This window comes from Prinia subflava, chromosome 1 (assembly GCF_021018805.1).
Source record: "Prinia subflava isolate CZ2003 ecotype Zambia chromosome 1, Cam_Psub_1.2, whole genome shotgun sequence".
NCBI classification, from domain to species: Eukaryota; Metazoa; Chordata; class Aves; order Passeriformes; family Cisticolidae; genus Prinia; species Prinia subflava.
Window position 1 is genome coordinate 83246525 of NC_086247.1, and position 18653 is coordinate 83265177.

Below are 18653 nucleotides of genomic sequence, written 5' to 3' on the forward strand. Positions count from 1 at the left end.
TTCAGATATTCCCATTAATGCCTATACAGACCACTTAAAACACATGCCCACTCCAATTTTAACTATAAGCTGTCACTTAACAAGTTTTCTGTATTTTGTCTGCTGAATTTGTTTAGGTTACTGTTTCATAACCTCCTCCAAGCAAGGTGAGGCACAACCTTAGGCATCCCTATAACTTTATGTCTCCCTCTGTCATTAGCCTTCCATCTGGCTGAGCACTGCAACACCGGAGCTGGGAAAATCATATCATTAGGTTGCAAAAGCAGTAGAGTTCCTGCACTAGAGAGCCACGGGGTGGCTTCTGAAGCACTGGGTGATTAATAATTAATATGTAATTGTTGGATAATCCGTTCAGACAGTCCAAGTGTAGGAAATGCATGAGTATTTTTTCTGGAGAAGGCTGCTACTAAAATAATAAAATTTTAACAACCCTCCTCTTGTTATAACACTTCTTAATAACGGAAATAGTGTAAAACTGCCACATCTTGCTATACATTGTAGGGAAAGATTCTGCCTTTTTACCAAGCAAAGTGTATGTGTTCATAAAGTAGATGTGGCAAATGTTAGGTGACAGAGATAAAGAATTGTGTGTCTAGCTGGATTTTAAAAAGCAAATGATTCAACTGTTTTTTAATATGTGATCTGCCTTCTTTGAGCTACCATTTGGCTGATTCCTCTGCCAGTTTTATTGGCTTGACTCATTATCTTCAGTTATTTTCATCTCAATTTATGCATTCTAAATAATATCACCTTTACAGAAAGCATTTAAAATGATTTATTGCTTCAAAGAGAAAAAACCTTTGAATTAAAAATGTAGAGTCCCTTTTCACAAACATAACTCCAGAACGATATGATGCACTAAATTAATGGAATAGGCTTTAGAGGGTGAAAATGGTATCTTTAAACACCTGGCAAAGGCAGAAGAAAAGATGAGTCAAGTGATCCCTATTTCTTCTAATTACTTGCCATGCTGACAGAGCTCATCACCATTGGCCTCGAAATGAAACAATTGTCATGCTGCATTTCAAGGCTGTGATTCAGGAGCTGCAGGACACGTCTTTTTGTTTCACAACATTGTTATATATATGGAGATACTCAACTATACTGGGAGGATGGTGAACTTAGAATTCTTGCATTACACAAGTAGGGTTTTTTGAACTCTGGCTGAAATATGCAGGACTTGATAACCTATCAATTTACTCTCGGTGACTAATGATCCTGCATTAAAATGCTGGATGTTCTTATAATGGGCAGATGCTCCACATTATAAAACGTGTTTTGTTCAGCAGTACATTCAATGTGATTTGTAGCTACAGAGCAGAAGCAATCCAAAATGATAAATTTGCTTACTGAAGGTAGCTGTCAGGCTATACTAAGTGGAGGAGCAGAAGCACCAGCTTTCAGAAAGCAATGTCTTCCAACAAAACAATTTCATCCAAAGATACGGAGCTTAGAGAATAATGAAATGTTACAGCTGAAGTACCAGGATAATTGAGCCTATAACATCTGCTCTAAATGTAGTGACACCAAAAATAAGCCCTTCTGTCTGTGTTGTTGTTCCTTGTTAAAGGAGAGTGCAAATATGCAACATGACCCCAGCACATCAGGGAATTTGGGAACAGAAGCAGCTTGCTATCACAATTACCCTGCCCCTGACAAAGAAGGAACTTTCTCAGCAAAAATGAAACAAAGACGATGCTGGGGTTGTTCGCCAATAACCTTTACAAGAAAGAAAAAGGGATCATACTTAATTAGCCCCTTTAATAAGGGTGGTTCTGGTGACTGTTTTACAACTGGAAGAAAGCATTAGGGTTAAGGTGCTTGATTGATTTTTGCCTTGATTTTTGCCTTGATTTTTAGTCATGGAAGCACAGAATGGTTTGAGTTGGAAGGGATCTTAAAGATCATCTATTTTCAACCTCCCTGCCATGAGCAGGGATACCTTCCACTAGCTGGCTCAATTAGAAATTGGTAAGTTTCTCATAAGATATTATATTGAATCATTCCTGAAAGGAAAAGGGGGAAGGGAGGCAGAGAAAAAAATATGGGTATGTTGTAAGGACAAACTCTACTAAGACTTTCTCTTTGTTCCGAATTACTAATGAGTTTGATTAACCAGAACCCTTAATTTGTGTATTCACTCTGTTGTGATTTCCCCTGGTTTGAAGCAGTGGTAAACTAATCCCAGCCCCTGTCCAGCAAATCCACACACAAATACATGCTGCTGCTTTCCCTTCCACAGTATAAACACAAAGGAATATTCAATTACATTGAAAAAGGACACATTTAAAACTGATAGAAAGGAAATAAATTTTTTGCACAGCATGCCATTATTCAGCCAAACCCCTTCCTACCTAGTAACATCACAACCAAAATCTTAGCAGGAGTCAAAAGAGGACCGCTAATACATGCATAAAAATAACCAAGAGCTTTGGAAGGGATTTATACTCATGTTTCTGGGGTAAAGCCAGCTTCCAGTCGCTGCAGGTTTGGGAATAGGTTTCTGAGACTGGCTATCCTACACCATCTACTGTCACTGTCCTTTCATCTTTCCTTGAAGTGTGTGGTAACAATCCCTTTGCAGCAGGATGCTATCTAGAAGGACCAGTAGTCTAATCCACTTATGCTGCTGAAAAGATGTAGGTAGAAAATTCAGCAAATGATTTACAAATCATTTCAATATCCCCGACTCTTGCCAAAAAGCAGCCCTTGGTTAGGTATTTGACAGTCTGTCGTTACACTCGTTCAACAGCAACCACATTGACAACTGATTGGTGGCTGAGTGACTCAGCCTGCTAATTCCAGCCTGCCAGAACTTCACTGAGGTTTTGTGCACTGCGAGGCCCTGGGTGATGGTGATGTGATCTCCCTTTGACGTTCGCCCTGCTCCTGGAATGCTGACCTGAGGAGGCCCAGAGTCATCCACCATAATGCACATCACTTACCAATACTTCCTCTCTGTAGTGAGATGTGTTCATTAGACATCTCATACAGAGGTTTTCCAAATTCCTTGGCTTTCTTCAATCAATCCCTTTCTTCAGGGATGGTCATGCAGCAGTCTGCATTTGTGCCTGCCTGACCTCTGTCACTCCATGGTGACTCCAGAGCAGCGTGGCCGCTCCTCTGACATCTGGTCTCCACCACTGATGACAGAAGGAGAGTCAGTAGAGCCTTTCTAGTAGCTGCACTTTCCTACACATCTTCCCTCAGAGCTCCTGAGTGGGGTTGCTGGTCTCAGAGACCTCCATGGTCCGTCTGATCTGGAAGAGCATTCATTCTCAGAGGAAGTGAAGAGGAGCAGGCATGCCTAGTGGTAAATGCTCCCTCGAGGCAGCAGAACTCTGGCTAAAGCACCTGAGAACAAAACGTCACTCACTGGGAATCAGCAGATCCTTTTTGCAAGCAATGCCACCATGTGGGGGAATGATGTGATAAATGGGTTTCCAGCAGTCACCTAAAAATCTACTGCAAGTTCCTTGTATGCTGGGATCTGATATGAGGAAAATATAAAAGGGCAGCCAAGAATGGTAGGACACAAAATACTTGGCTATCACCCAGAAACGCCTGCAGCCCAGCTGTGCTAAGCCGTGGCGGATGTGAACCCTGGCCAGCAGCCTGACTGCAATCGCTGTGGAGAAGAGCTCTCTGGCTGGCTCTTGTGTGCTGGACTATGGACCAACCTCATGGAAAAGCCCACCACGCTGGGCTTCTTTCAAAAGCCTGATTGCTCACAGTCACAGATACCAAGGCAGCTCCATCCCTCTGCCTCTTCAACTCTGCAGGAAAACTCTTCACCCTGTGCACCACAGAGTTGTTGGGTTTTTTTGTTTGTTTTTTTGTGTGGGGTTTTTTTTTGTTTTTTGGTTTTTTTGGTTTTCTTTTTGGTTGTTTTGTTTTGTTTTGTTTTGTTGTTTTTTTGGTTTTTTTTGTCAGAAAGTGGATGCTGGAAAGCTTTGGTTCCTGGCAGTATGACATTCCAGATCCACTACTGCTGCAGGACAGATCTGTTTGGTGCGGCAAAGAAGTGTGTCAGGTTGCTGGAAGGTGAAGTTTGTGCTATTATTATGAAAGCAGGTTATCAGTACCTGTTGACAGAAACAGTGTTCCTAAAAATCCAGCTGACTTTCAAACATGGCATTTCCCAACTGCGTGGGGGCCACCAATGAGTTTTCACAATGGGTTCACCGCCTGTCTTATGAGGAGGCTGAAGACAATTTAACCCCAAGGCATGTCTTGATCTGCAGAGTGCTTAGGTCACAGGCACTGGATTTCTTGGAGAACATGCTACCAGTGACAGTGCCTGGGCATGTATGCGTTTGGGAAAATGAAGAGCTTCTTCTGCTCTAGCAATGAGAATTCACATCAGTTTGGAGAACCTGGTTTTACCCTTGCTCTGACCAGAACAGGTAGAGTCTCACAGATCATTCAGATCTGTTCTTGGCACTTAGAAAGCAACAAAGGACACTTTTAGAAAACAAAAAGCAGGATGATGCTGCCTTTGAAAGACTTTGGATGCCAATTATATACACAGACTGTAGTTTGTTGTATCCTGACCACCATTTGCAAACTTGACAATGCACACTTTCACCTCAGTCAAACCTGGATCCTAAAACATTAGCTGTTCTCACTATCCTACAGTTTCCCTTCCTGACTGTCCCAGGCCAGCTCCTGCACAGACTGACAACACAGAGTAGGGCATCCCAATGACCCCCACTGTGGGTTACTGTATGGGGAGCCACATGATCTGTTGGTGGAGTGATAGACTCATTTTCCTGGAAGTTTTGTTTCGCCTCACCCATGAATGCCAAGCCCATTCCCATCGTTCCAGTGTATTACAAAGAGCTCTCTTAATCTCATGTCACAGCCCTGTGACTACGCAGTCATAGCTGGAATGGCTGAGTGAGTGTGCAAGGGAGGGCTGGAGCTCTGAAGCCAAGGCATCTTTGGTAGCCACATTCGTGTGCTGCTGACATGGCACATGAAAGCCATTCTGCACACAAGTTCATGGCTGCCAGCCTAGGAGTCAATGGGCATTTTGTCACTGGAAAAAAAAGCCCTACTCTCGTATTTTAACTCTTTGTGGTCATTTTCATCAAAACTCAGATATGGTCCCTACAGATTTCCTGAAAGTCCTTCTGAGAGGGGTGCCTGGGGAGCCACAGAGGTGACAGCGAGCTATTTTAGTATTAACTTCTAAGTTGTTCCTGCCAATATTTTAATTGTATAAGGCTTTATTTTGTTAATTTCTTTGGAGTATTTCCATGTTTACTCTTAACAAGAGAGTAACCTTTGGTGTTGAAGAAATAAATTTAAAAGGGCTCCTTCAAAAGGCATAATATGCATCTTTGTTTATACTTCAAGTAAAGTACTGTAGATGCAGCTGTTGATAGCACTCTATACTAGGATAAATCGTCACTAACACATATTTTGAGGGTTTAGCTTCCCCTGTGCTATTCTCACTTCAGTGCTTATGACATTCACAAATAAATAACTTGCAGTTATGTGATAGATTCTTACTGTATTGAAGGGATACCTGAGATTCTTCAGGCACAATTTGTTTTAATGCAGAACATCCCCATTATGCTGCTGGCAGTGCTGCTTCCATCATCCTGGCACACTGGAGTGGCAACACACCATGCAGAAGAGGCAAATACAATTGAGTGGGGGCATGACCTTTCTAAGGCAACTTTGTTGCCAAACCTGCTGTACAGCAGAAACGTATCCTCAGTCTCACTTGAAAGGACTTTATGCACATCCTTTAAACAACAGACAGTATCCTTCCTCCAAGATATTTACAAGGGAATTAATGGGAGATGACTAACCTCGTGAAAAGCTGATACCAAAAATGTTGGAATCTCTTGGGTCACTTCAAATGCGCCAGTCATGCTACTCAGGGCATTATGTAAAATCATCACATTCAAGTCACTGTGTTGGCTGCAGCTTAATGAATCCACGTTAATCCATCTCTATCAGTAGTGATGAATACTGTACCTTGAGGAGTTGTAGAGCTCTGAAACAAAAAGGGCTTAAGACACCATATGAGGAAGTAAGATAAAAAGAAATAATTACAAGGAAGGATTTATAAAGTTCTGGAAGAGAATCTTTTAGTGCTTTAATATCTAACAGGCAGCAAAGCTCTTTTTCTTTAAAAAAGCAACAAACAAAACAAATAGCTTAAAATGGAAGAGTCAAAGACACAGTAAGAGGATTAGTGTATGGGGTTGCTGAGTCTACTGGCAATTAGAAGGTCTGGCTTTGCAAATAGTATCAACACAAATTAAAAGCAAAATCTGTGAAATACTGGTTTAATTTTAATGCAGTATATAATATAACACTAGAATGTATAACATAGATCTGTAATCAATCCGGGTATAACAAAGCTGAGGTTTTTTTCTTTTCCTTTACCTCAGATTTGTTTCCTGTGCATGTGGCTTTCAGCCACACGGTTAACTCAGGATCAGCTGCTCATTGCCTTGAACTGCAATGGAGGTGCTGCTCTTTCCTTTCTTTCTTTCACATGATGGGAACAAGAAGTTTGTGCTGGAGAAGAAATTCCAAAATTTGCTAAGGAAGCTGCACCTCCCAACTGTTTAACTGCAATGCTAACCAAGCTCAGCCCGTGCATGTCACAACGGGAAACATTTGTGTAATCAGAGGATCTCCACACCACACTGCTGCTGATGGCTTAGGAAAACCCTGCCTGGCTGAAAACAATAAAGGTTAGCTCTACAAGAAACTGAAATTCAGTGGCCAAGTACTGCAAGTGAGAATCACTGCCACTTGGACAACCTTACAGCTGGATTCTGCACCCAGCTCCAGCCACTCTGCCCAGAGGGAGCTGGGACAGGACTCTAGTTCAGCAAGAAGGACATTTCACAGCCTGGTACTCCACTTTCAGAACACAGGGACCTGACTGGTGCCTATCACCTTGAGAGGGGTTTAATGTGCAGCTAAGAAGGTACTTGCCCGTTTTCTCCTCTCTCCGTATTATGAAAATATTTACACTTACTCTCATTTGTAACACGCTTTGAAGTGCACTGCTGAAGAACGTGTACTAGTGTTGATATTACTTGTATGGAAGTGGTTTTGGAGTAAGAAATACAGATCAAACCTTGCTGAAAATTATTGAGAGAGCTGTAGGTACAAATAACCTCCTGGATCATAAGAATCCAGTGTTACTGAATATATAAACAAAAGGGCAACTCTAAGATCACTTACAGTCTTTAAATTATATTTCAGGCATTGAGTAATGGAAACTTCCCTGTGCAAGAATAGTTCTTCATCACATCCTCAATATAAGAACACTTTTAAAAGTAAATGTTTCCCTGAATAAGCACCATCTTAAATACCTTACTACACTGAAGGCCTCACATGCCAAGATGAGCACAACTGCTGTGGAACATACAGACACTATTGTGCTCAAGCTCACAGCTGGAGCAACAATCAGTATAAAATTTCTGTTCCTTGTTATCTGTATATCCAATTTGTTCCTGTAGAGCTGTGGCAATTGCAAATATGAATGAGGGGCACAGGTGCATACCTAGCATTTTGAAAAATGGAATTAATCCCTACTGATAAAATATTATTTTGAGAACAGTTTCCATATGACAACACTCAATTTCTCTTTAGAAAGATGGTTATTCTTACTATATTGCTTAATTTGAAATAGTCCCTTTTCTCATCCATTTCCTAGTCTCTGAATTACACATACAGTGGCAAATGTCTTTTGTTTCAGCATTTTGACATTGAAATAAGTCTCTTGCTTTGTCATCTGTAGAAAAATTCTCCCTTACTAAAAAAAAACCAGGCTACTAAAGAAGAGAGGTAAGTTCTCTAACACTCTGCAGGGTTGAAGGACATGGAATTCTTTCTTTCTTAGCTCCCTCTCCACCTTCACATATTAACTGGAATCACTAAAGTGATTCATACCTTCTTGAAACACAAATGAAGATTTAGCAGCATCATTGAAGATGACTTATAGTAGAGAAAGTATAAATATAATCTTTCCCACATTAGTGTTTCTCAGCACTCAGCTTTTGATCCAGAACTGGCTTGTCAGTCAATTTTTCTGTAGTCAAGGACTGGGGATTAAGCAATTCTTGTTTAATGATGGCATGTTATTTTGCAATGATATCGTTGAAAACAAAACTGAAACTGGGTGTTCACTGTGTATTTGATATAAAAAAATCCCTTTGAGTATAGTTCATGGTAAAACTGAATTTACAAAAGCTGTTTACTATCCCACGGCAGCACATATTTCTAAAAAATTGTAACAAATAAACCATCACTGAATAGTCTGGCAAAATATTAACTGTAGCTAAACCAAGATGTTACCAGAAATGAAGGGGTATAATGCTAACAAAGAACAGAACAGAAAGGAACCAGTAGCAATATGAATCAAAGCTGGACCTGGTCCTCTCTCCTACATTCACAACGAAACAGAAAGGAAAACCACAGACCTCAGCTGATGCCCATAATCTGTCCCTTCCCTTGTAGAAACATCTAATAACAGCACAGTGTATCCCTAAGGGCTTTAAAGGAATCTGTGAGAACTGGGGGAGGCAGATTTCAGAAGAGGCTAAGCAGGCATTAACACGCTCCAAGCACCACTGCAGTTACTCACTCAGCTCTGGGGATGTGCAGAGCCTGATGCCTCCTGCTGTAGCTGTAGCAGCTGCCAGCAGAAATGTAGACAGTGAAGATCACAACAGTTCCAGCCTCTGTGAGGATTTCAGATAAGGTCTGATAACTCTGGATGTAACACTCTCCTCAAAAGTCTTCTTGTGGTTTCAAGACCTTCTGGCATTTTCCTGCATCAGTGTGTGTGAGTATATAATTTGTTCATTCAGTATAAGGAGTTTTGGTATGGAGTAATTTATAGTAATCTCTGATAAATTACTTTTTATTCCCTCATTTTTTGTTGCCAACTCCTTTAATCAGAAAACTCCTCCTCAAGATAGCCCAGGTCTTGTCACAAAACTGCAGATTGCAAACCACCCTGTTTCATTTTACCTGTCTCCCAAACAGCTGTCATCAATCCAACTTTAGAAAAGGGTAATGTGTATTTCACCCTTCCACTTCCTCCTGGCAAACAGCAATTTCAGAAACTCCATTCCCATGTCTGACAACACCAGTTAATCCCTATCAAAATTCACAATTTCAGGACAGTTTAAGAGTATATATGAGATACTGGGAAATGGAAAATAGCAGAGCTTTCTCATAAGCTGGAGAGTTCAATTTAAATATGCATATACTTAGAGATTTCAAGCACACTTCCCTGCACAAAGCAAAAATAACCAGGCTGGCTACTGCTAACATTTGGAGGTGCTAGGCCACTACAGAAACTGCCGCCTTCATATTCAGCAAAGTATGAAAATCGACCGCACGCTCCCTTTCCTTCTCACAGCACAACTCAGGACTCATAGGATGCCGGGAGAGTCATTGCTGCCTTCTGCTCCTGAACAAATTTCACGGGGCAGAGATAAATCCAACAACTCCCCCCCCCACCTCAGGACTTTAGTACAGCTACTTTGGTTTTTAACTGCATAAAGCTGTTCATGAGTAGGGCTGCTGGCAGTGAGGAATTAGCCGGGCAAGAGGGAGAGCAAGGTCAGCTCAGTGCCCAGCCACTTCTCTGAGTTGTGTTGTAGACAGCAGCTGCTCCACGTGGACTCATGGAGAAAATCCAGAGCTGTGGCTACACCAGTCCACCCCATGGAAGATCTAGCCCAAAGCTGTCTAAATGACCTTAACTGTGTGTTCCTAGAACTGTGGGAACTGTGTCCTCAGAGGACCCAGCAAGAGTGTGTTTAGGTCTACCCAAGAGAGAAAACAAAGCTGGCCAGAGAATACTGTCGCTGCTTCTAAGCACCTTGGGGTAAAGGGTCTGGAGTTAGAAAAAAACAAACCCACAGCTATGTGAGTCAAAGGGCAATGCAATGCTGGCATGTGAGCAAATGTGCATAGACTATCCAAGTGTAAAATTCAGGCCAAAAAGTGGAAGGAATTTCCCAACAGGGAGGACAGAGTGGCTCTGAGACAGTCTTCCAGTTAGGGCAGAGGACAAATCAGCTGAGCTCAGTTCAAACTGATGTTCAGCTTGTGTATCTGCTGTGTTAGGGGGACCTCACTAGCATGTAGGATGTGGTATCTATCTCCAGCCACAAGGGAGAAAGCTGGAAGCTCCAGGAGACGTCTCTTTGGCTCTATGTTATGGACATTTTCTGTGTGTAGATCTACATTCAGGTATTTGAACAGTTTGAGAACGGTAGATCTCTCTCGCCACTCCCACCAAAGAAGAGAAGGGCTGGAAAAGGTTTGCTTGAAACACTTCAAGTATCATTGTTAACAATAATGTTCCTAGAGCTTGCTGTCTCCTGAGTGTGTGTGTGTGTGTTTGCATGTAAAACACTTCTCTCACACATTTAAATCAGGGGACCTGGTGTGACCTCTGTGAAGCAGGTGGCACAAGGGTGGTGCAAAGCAGTGGAAGTAAATCAGAATGTAGCAAACAAGCAGAACCTGAGCTCATCTACTCAGTTCTGGCTTCTGCTGTATGTCGCTGCTGTCAGAGGAGGTTTTGGGCACCAGTTTAAGTCTTTAACAGCCAAGTGCTGCCATCATCTTCTGTCAGTTTGTGCTCTTGAATTCCAAAGAAGTTCCTGCTGGTCATTGCAGCTCTAGATATGGCTTGGCATGAACTCCACAATCGGGCTAATTAATTTTCAGATTGTTCTTTTCAGAAAGTGGGTGGTTTTCACACACAGTAAACATCAGCTTTGTTGTTACAAAAAACTTTTAAAAGGCAGCTACATGATTCCATTGTAAATTCTTTGGGGAATATTTGTTTTCTGTGCCCTGTTTCATCTGCTTCTATGTGGTATGAACACAGTAATGTGGAAGTGTGGAGAAACATCTTATTAGGAAAGGTAAACATTTTTTATTAATTTTATTATGGTTCTGGTTTATTTTATTACACTTTTGCTTATTAAATAAATTATTATTTATTATTTTATTACATATTTGTGCAGTAAAAAGACCGACCAGCTAAAAATAATGTTTTGCTAAGAGTTTATCTCAGGGTTCTTAGTGATGATTTATCACCCCTAATATTGACATAACTGGTCAATTGCCCAGAACTCCCAATTTATTGCAGTCTACTGCATTTTTCATGAATACAGCTGGCAAGATGCTTTGCTGTGATTTTACAAAATGTATTAAAAAGCAGAGATCTCAGACAGTTACAGCCCCATCCAGCAGGCATTACTCAGCTAAAACATCTCCAGGAGCGTAAGTGATTTCTCTGAATTCCAAAATATGGTGTTGTTGCAGTATAAAACCTCACGTTTACACTGCTAATTGAATGTATCTGATTTTCCTTTTCAGTAATTTATTTTAAATCATAGGACATGTTCTTTTGAAACATGTTTCTATTTAATGTCTGCTTCTCAGCAATTTTCTACAAGTAGTCATCTTAGGTAAGTTTAGTCCCCGAAATTCAATGACAGGCTAATGGCACCGAAACCTTCTCTGTGTCTACTCACAAGGCAGCTCTTTTTACGGTATGTGCGCATATATACACATGTATGATTCCACCCACATTTCCATGTCTCTCTCCATCTTGGATCTGGAGAAATCATCTCCCTCCTCAGAGGGGGAGGCTGCCTGGGCTCAGTGCTTGGGTTCTGCGCCGAGGCAGCCAACGGGGAGAACGTGTCAGGCTGGGCAGAGCGGGGCGTGTGCGGTCACCGGATCTGCCAAACCCTCTGACCATACCGAAGGAACGCAAGCATGGAGAGCGGGACAAAGTCCTGGAATAATTTTAACGTGGATTCAGCCCCGCGCCGTGAACGGGCGACAACGGCACGCTACACCTCCCGGGCCGCCGCGGCACAGCGGCGACACTGCCGCCGTGCCACTGTCGCCGTGCCGCGGCCTCCCGCCCGCGCTCCCGGCCCGGAGCCTGCGCGGCCCGCGGGAAGCCGCGGCACTGCCGGGACTCGCGGCCGCCGCGGGACTACAACTCCCAGCGGCCCCCGCGCGCCGCCCGGGCCGGCTGGGAGTCACGCTGTGTTTACCGGCGAGGCCCCGCCCCGCCGCGCGAGCGGTGGCGTCACCCTCGCGAGCCTCCCTCGCTCCCCGTGGGCTGGTTAATATTCATGAGCCGCGCGCGCGCGGGGAGCGGCGTACGGCGGCGGGATCGCTCGCTCCTCGCCTGCCTCTCTCCTCCCTAATGGCGCTGGCGACAGCCGGGCAGCGGGACTGAGCCGGGCACCGGCGGAATGCTTCCCGCGGCTGCTACGTAATCCCCCCCCCCCCACCTCCGGGACGCGGCGCCGCGCTCCGCTCGGCCCCCCCCGCGCCGCGGCGAGCGGCGCTCCCAGCAGGGCGGCGGCGGCGGCATCCCCGGCCCCGCGGGCGATGGAGCCCGCGCAGCAGCGAGCGGCAGAAGCCCCGGCGGCGGGAAGCGGGCGGGGAGAGCCGGAGAGCGGCTCCCCAGGCAGGAGGAGTCAGGCGGAGAGCGGCGCGGAGCCGTCGGGCGGCGGCGGGCAGCTGGACGGCAAAGGAGCCGGCGGCCCGCGGCGGAGGCGAGGGGGAGCCGGCGGCTTCGCTCCTCCCGCGGCGCTGGCGGCCAGCGGGACTCCGGCGGCCCCCGGCGGGGCCGGCAGCGCTAACTCCCTGCTCCTGCGGCGGGGAAGGTTGAAGAGGAACCTCTCCACCGCGTCCCCTTCTGCCGGCGGCGCCCCGGCCCCCTCGCTGGGCACCCGCAGCTTGGACAGGAAGGCGCTGCTGCTGCTGAAGCCGCCCCGGCAGCTGCAGCCCCTGCAGCCCCCGGAGCGGGACTGGGTGCGGCGGGACCTGCAGCGGGGCTGCGTCCACGTCTACGAGCGGCACATTAACTGCTACCTGCGCCCGGTGCTCTGCACCCTGGAGACCACGGCGGCCGAGGTGGCCGCCCGCCTGCAGCAGCTCGGCCACCGGGGCGGCAGCAGCGTGGTGCGAGTGCTGGGCAAGGCGGGCGCGCCGCCGCAGCAACCCCCGCCCGAGCCGCCGGCGGGCCCCGCCGAGGCGCCGCCCGAGCCCGCGGCCGAGGGGCTGCGGCCGCAGCCGGACGAGAAGCCCAGGAGCCGGCGGGGACCGCGGAGCGGGCTGTCGGGAGGAGGCTGCGGGGAAGCGGCGCGGCCCGACCGCCTGCCGCTGTGCAGCGGCGCCGAGGAGAGCGACTTGGCCGGCGGCCGGCCGAGCCCGGCGCCCTCCGACTTGAGCCCCGGGGCGCCGCCGGCCGAACTGTACCTTGCGGGGCCGCCGCTCTCCTGCCCCTCCCTGCTGGGGGAGCTGGGGCCGACCGGCTCCGACACCGAGAGCTTCAGCCCCAGCGCCGAGAGCGTCTCCGACCGGCTGGACCCCTACAGCAGCGGCGGCGGCGGTGGCTCGTCCTCTTCGGACGAGCTGGAGGTGGAGCCGGCGCCCCCCGACGGGGTGGAAGAAGCAGGTGCGGGGCCGGGTCGGGACCCCCCCTGCCCGGGGGAGCTGCTCCCGGGGCGGGCAGTGGGGGTGCCGGCGGGCGCGGCCGGCGGGCGGGAGCAGCCAGCGGGGCCGCCCGCCCTGTATGTACAGCTGCACGGGGAGACCAGCCGGCGGCTGGAGGCCCACGAGAAGCCGCTGCAGATCCAGAACGACTACCTCTCCCAGCTGGGCTTCCGGGACCTGTGGCGGGTGCAGGAGGAGGGCATGGACTCGGAGACCGGCTGCCTCATCCGCTTCTACGCCGGTGAGCGGGGCCGGGGGGCGACCGTGGGGAGGGGGCGGGAGCCGCGCCCACCGCCCCGGCTGTTGCCGCGGCGAGCGCTGGGGTGAGCGGAGGGCGTGCGGGCGGCTGGGCGCTGCTCCTCCGCCGGGCTGTCCCCTGTCACGGGGAGGGTGGCCCGGGGCTGTCCCCTGTCACGGGGGAGGCGGCCCGCGGGTGTCTCCGCGGCGGGGAGGGACCGTGCCGGGAGGTCCCCGGCGGCGGCGGCGGGAAGCGCTGCCCCGAGCCGGCTACCGGGAGAAGCCGCGGTGTCAGCGGCGCTCAGGCTGCTCCAGCGCTGTGCCCGGGGCAGCCTCCCCTTCCTTCAGCGCCTCGCTAATGGAGGTCGCGCTTGTGTTGTTTTCCCGTTCCCAGCAGCGACACTGGGTGTCCGAGGTTAAATCAGCCTTAATCTACTACTGCTTTCCCTGGTGACGAGGAATTGCATCGGTGCCGCTGCCGGGCACGGGAGGTCGAAGGCTGTTTTCCGAATGTTTGCGAGATGCCGGCAGCTCGCTCACGGTTTAGTGAGCCGCGGGCACGGCCGGCTCGCTCCCAAGTGGGGGAAGCCCCGCGCAGTTCTTGCTCCTTGTACAGGGCATTCCTGCAAACAAAATCGTGCGCTTGGCTTTCCGCGGTGCTGGCGTCAGTTTTCCCCGTTAGAGTGGTGGGACTTCACTGAGAGACTGGGGGCAGTAAGCGAGAGAAGTAGGGGAAGCACAGGTCACGGCCTTTGGAAGCGGGGTGGTCGAAACTTTTATAGTGAAAAGGGAGAAGCTTTATAATGCAGCTTTGCTGTTATACAGTCCAGAATTTGGAGAGTCTTGGGTGGAAAAGTTAGCTCCCACGTTGTAATTATGCAACCTTCTGCAGTTTTAGGGAGGTTTAAAAATACCTTGTGTGTCAGTTGAGTTGGTTTGTGTAAATGACTTACTGTAATCTCGGAATTTTTTGGGTTTTAACTATCCCGTCCATGTCTTCAAAAAGAAGGCATTGTTTAATGTCCAAGTATGCATTCAAATACCTTGTAAGTTTTTCTGTGGAACAGGTAAATATCCTGAGATGAGGTCACGCTAGCAAAGTAGCACATGCCATCCATCCTCAGCGGGGTTGGCTGAGCAGAATGGTCCTTCAATGAACCGTGAGAATTCAGTGCTTTAACTCTGAAAAATACAGAGATTCTTTTCTAGAGTGAGTTCTGCTGAATGTCAAATGGAGTCGGTAATGGTAGGTTGGGAAGGAGAACAGTAGGCTGGATAAGTGCCCTTCTTTATTCAGAAGAGAATGTGGGAGTGGTGGCAAGTGGTCAATTCAGCTTTTCTTCGGATTTTTCTGATTGTACAATGACCCTGGGTTAACGAGTGCAAAAGTAGTATTTGTTAAAGGAATTGACAGAAATAGGTTAGATGCATTTGGGGTTAGAAAGTAGCTTAAAATACTTTTTTTTCACATGGTGATTGCGCTCTTTTGTGTTTCTCTGCCTGCTCTTGAGGATAGAAGTCAGCAGGTGATGCTGGGAGGGATGTCGCTTCCTTTCTTTCCAGTCCCACCCCAGCATTTAATGGGGATGCACACTAGTGTTTTAAATTGGGACATCTGTGTGCCTCCTTTTCTAACAGGATGCGTTCTAAAGCAAACACAATCAGGAAACAGTGAAGCCTTACACACAGTTAAGCCTGTTTGCATGTAGTTTTAATGCATTAAATGATTAATTATACATGCTAAATGAGGATGTTGCAACTCTGTTTTATTTCAGTGTCTCAACTTGACTGCTAACATAGCTCGTACATTTTAGACTTCCTTGTACAAAACTACTGGATGGAAAGGTATTTCTGTGAGCGTACATAGGATTAAATTAATGCAAATTTCTTATGCAAGTTCATATGCTAACAAGTATGCCTCCGTACTTCAAAAGTGCAGCGTTTTTTGAAATCCTTATCTCTTTGAGGGGATCTGTGATCAACATCTAAAACACCTGTGATCAGGTGCTTGTAACAGAAAGGTTGCGGCATCGAAGGTACCAGACCAGCCAAAAACAGCTAAGAAAATATTACTGACATGTAATCGTACTGATTTTATGTAACTGTCTTGGCAAGTTATCTCTGCTTCCTTATTTTATACACACACAACCCGAAGATGAAAGGGAGGGAAGGAGAGACACTTAAAAAGAATACACACCAAATTACACTGGAAAGGGGAGCAATTTTTTTGGCCCCAAAGTTAAGTGTTTTGCTTAGGAGAAATGCCTTTTTAATAAGTGATCCTCCAGGATCATACCTTAAGGAATGCTTTAAAACAGTGATTTCCTGTTTGCCTAGGACTTCGTTGATTTAAGCGGCCTGGGTTGTCCCAATGGATAGAGAACCACTAGCATCTCTATCCCTGTAATTTCCTGCAAGCTGTCTCACTAGGATCTGGTGATACTGGTCTTGTACTGATGTGAAATGGCATAAACCTAGGTTGGATTTATTGCATTGCTTCTAAAAGGAATTCTTTCACCTAATCCCCATGGAGTGGGGAGAAAAGAAGAGAGCAAAGTGATGATTTTGGTGGGGTTTTTTTTGTTTGTTTTAAGACTGGAAGATGACTGTACTGAAACTTACCATTATAAATTCCACATAAAACAATATAGCAAATAGTTGCAGTGATTGGTGTAGGCTGGTAATTTCTCCTGTTGTGGAATCTGGAAAACACAGATTAAAAAATTATTGCTAGGAGAACTGCAGAGAATCAGATTTTTCTGTTACAACAGAACAGTTTTCTTAGTAAATAGCAATCCACAAATATTCTGTAAATGAAATATCTGGTCTTTAAAAACCCTCAAAACCAAAAGGGGGCACTAAGAAGGTAAAAGTGCTTCCTGTACATTGCCTTGGTTTGTTTCAGAATGTGGTTAGTGCATATTTATTCTGGTGTCTCCTCTCATTTTCATCCTTAACAGTGCCAATGTGGTTGATTTCGTCAGTGTCTTGACTCTTGAGCATTAAATGGATAACACCACTGCTAAAACAAAATCCCTTACAGCTTTAAGGGGCTGATCCCACTTCCTGTAACATCAATTTGAGCAAAACTGGGCATTAGTAATTGGTCAAGCATGTCGGTTTTTCTCTCTGTTGAAATCTATTTTAACAAAAGATAATATCCTCAAAGTTTGAAATACTTAATCTCTGAAAGGACACTGTTAAATAGCTTTCTGCAGAGATACTGTGTGACTGAGTTATGGAACTGTGTATGAATCCATAGTGCAATTACAGTCACGATATTGTCGCTGGGAGACCAATTAGGTCAGACTTCCTAAACTATTCCTGAAACCTCAAGAGTGGCTGTGATCCAGAAGACTTCTTGCAAACAAGTTGTAGTATTCCTTATTGCTTTGTAAAAATAATTGTTGTCTGGTGGCCTTGATGTCCCGCTACTTTGCACCTAGAAGGAAAAACAGACTAATACAACAATCTCATTAAAAGCTGCAGAACTGCTTATTCATTTTAGGTTGAAAATAAGCATGGAGTTATATGCAGTGCTGTGTTCTGGAGCTTCTGCATGGCAAGGGGCATGAGTAATACGATCCTGGTCTTGAAGACTGATTCAGTACAATGGATGTTTGAGGCTTTTTTGTTTTAGTGATGAAAGGTGATGTTTCTGATTCTGCCTCTTGGCCATGTTAAATTCTCTGCCCCCTGATGTGACATAGGGCTTCTGCACCTGCCGGTGTCATCAAATACATCACTTTTTCACTAGGTGACTGCCTACAGGCAGAATACTAAGAAATGCCAGATGTAATTAAGGGTGTTAATTTTGCATCTGGCTGTCAGATGTTATTTGGGAAGAGATCCTTTTGGCTCACATGGCCTTTTGGAAAGCTGGGAAAAAGAAAAATGAATCTAGCTTCGTCTTGAAGTACATTATAAGGGATGTTGTTCTGTCCAGTAAAGAAAAGAGGGGGAAGATCTTGTGTCAGGATCAGTTGCAGTGCTCGGAGCAATTGCATTTGTTTGCCTTCTTTAAAAAAGGTACACCTTGTAGTTGGGCTCACACCAAGTCTTCCGTCTAGATGGATGGAAACACGGTTTTAGATGATTAGTTTAGAAGGTGCTAGAGGCCTGGCAATGCAAAGCTTTGTGGAATGTATTGAATTGCTGGCTGCTTGTTGTGCTACTTGGTGAATAACTCCGTTCAGCTATTTAATGCATTGATAAACTTGATTTAAGGTGACTAAGTGCTGTTATGGGGGAGAAGCATGCTGGAGACACTCTTTTTATTATTGAGAGTGGGACAGCAGATTTTGGAGCACTAAAGAGCTGCTTTGGAACTTGATATAGTTCTGACATCTCATATCTTTAGCATGAAAGTAATTAATCCACATTAAAGTGAATGGATGTCTTTTTGCAGGTGTGATTAGACAGGAGAGGTCTCCGTGAACTTGTCTGAAACTGAAAGGAAAAACAACCTCTGCCTAGGGCTGCAATGATCCTGATTCTTTTTTTCTTCCTAACGTGACTCAGATGAACATTCTTTACGTTGTAATCATTTATGTGTTGGCATCTCCTGCAGAGAGATGTAATACCTAAAATTTTCCTCTTTGGGAAACTCACATTTCAGCTACATAGCAGTTTAAGTCTGGGTTTGGTCCATGCCGGTCCCAAGGTAATGGCATTTCTGTTCTGCAGGAAGGTTTAAAATGGTTGCATTGCCTTTGGCTGGCTCCACCTGCTTATCTCGTGTCGGAATGGGGTCTTTGGGAGGTAGGCAGCTTTCAGGGGGCTCTGGGCTCCTGTGAAGGAGGAGCCGTGCTGATAATGCTGGAATGCTGGTGCAGCCGCAGCTGAGCTTTGGTATGTGACAGCTGTTAAGTGCAGTGGTCTTTGCA

General features: G+C 46.2%; 1 protein-coding gene across 1 annotated transcript in view; it reads left to right on the plus strand.

The window, feature by feature from the left end:
* The first annotated feature begins 12279 nt into the window (after nucleotides 1–12279).
* The window catches only part of PHLPP1 (PH domain and leucine rich repeat protein phosphatase 1), a 136108-nt gene continuing 129734 nt past the window's right edge, over nucleotides 12280–18653 (plus strand). The window contains exon 1 of the mRNA XM_063400800.1: nucleotides 12280–13771. Within this exon, the coding sequence (XP_063256870.1) occupies nucleotides 12421–13771 (1351 nt within the window). The 5' untranslated portion in view covers nucleotides 12280–12420. The remainder of the gene's footprint in view (nucleotides 13772–18653) is intronic.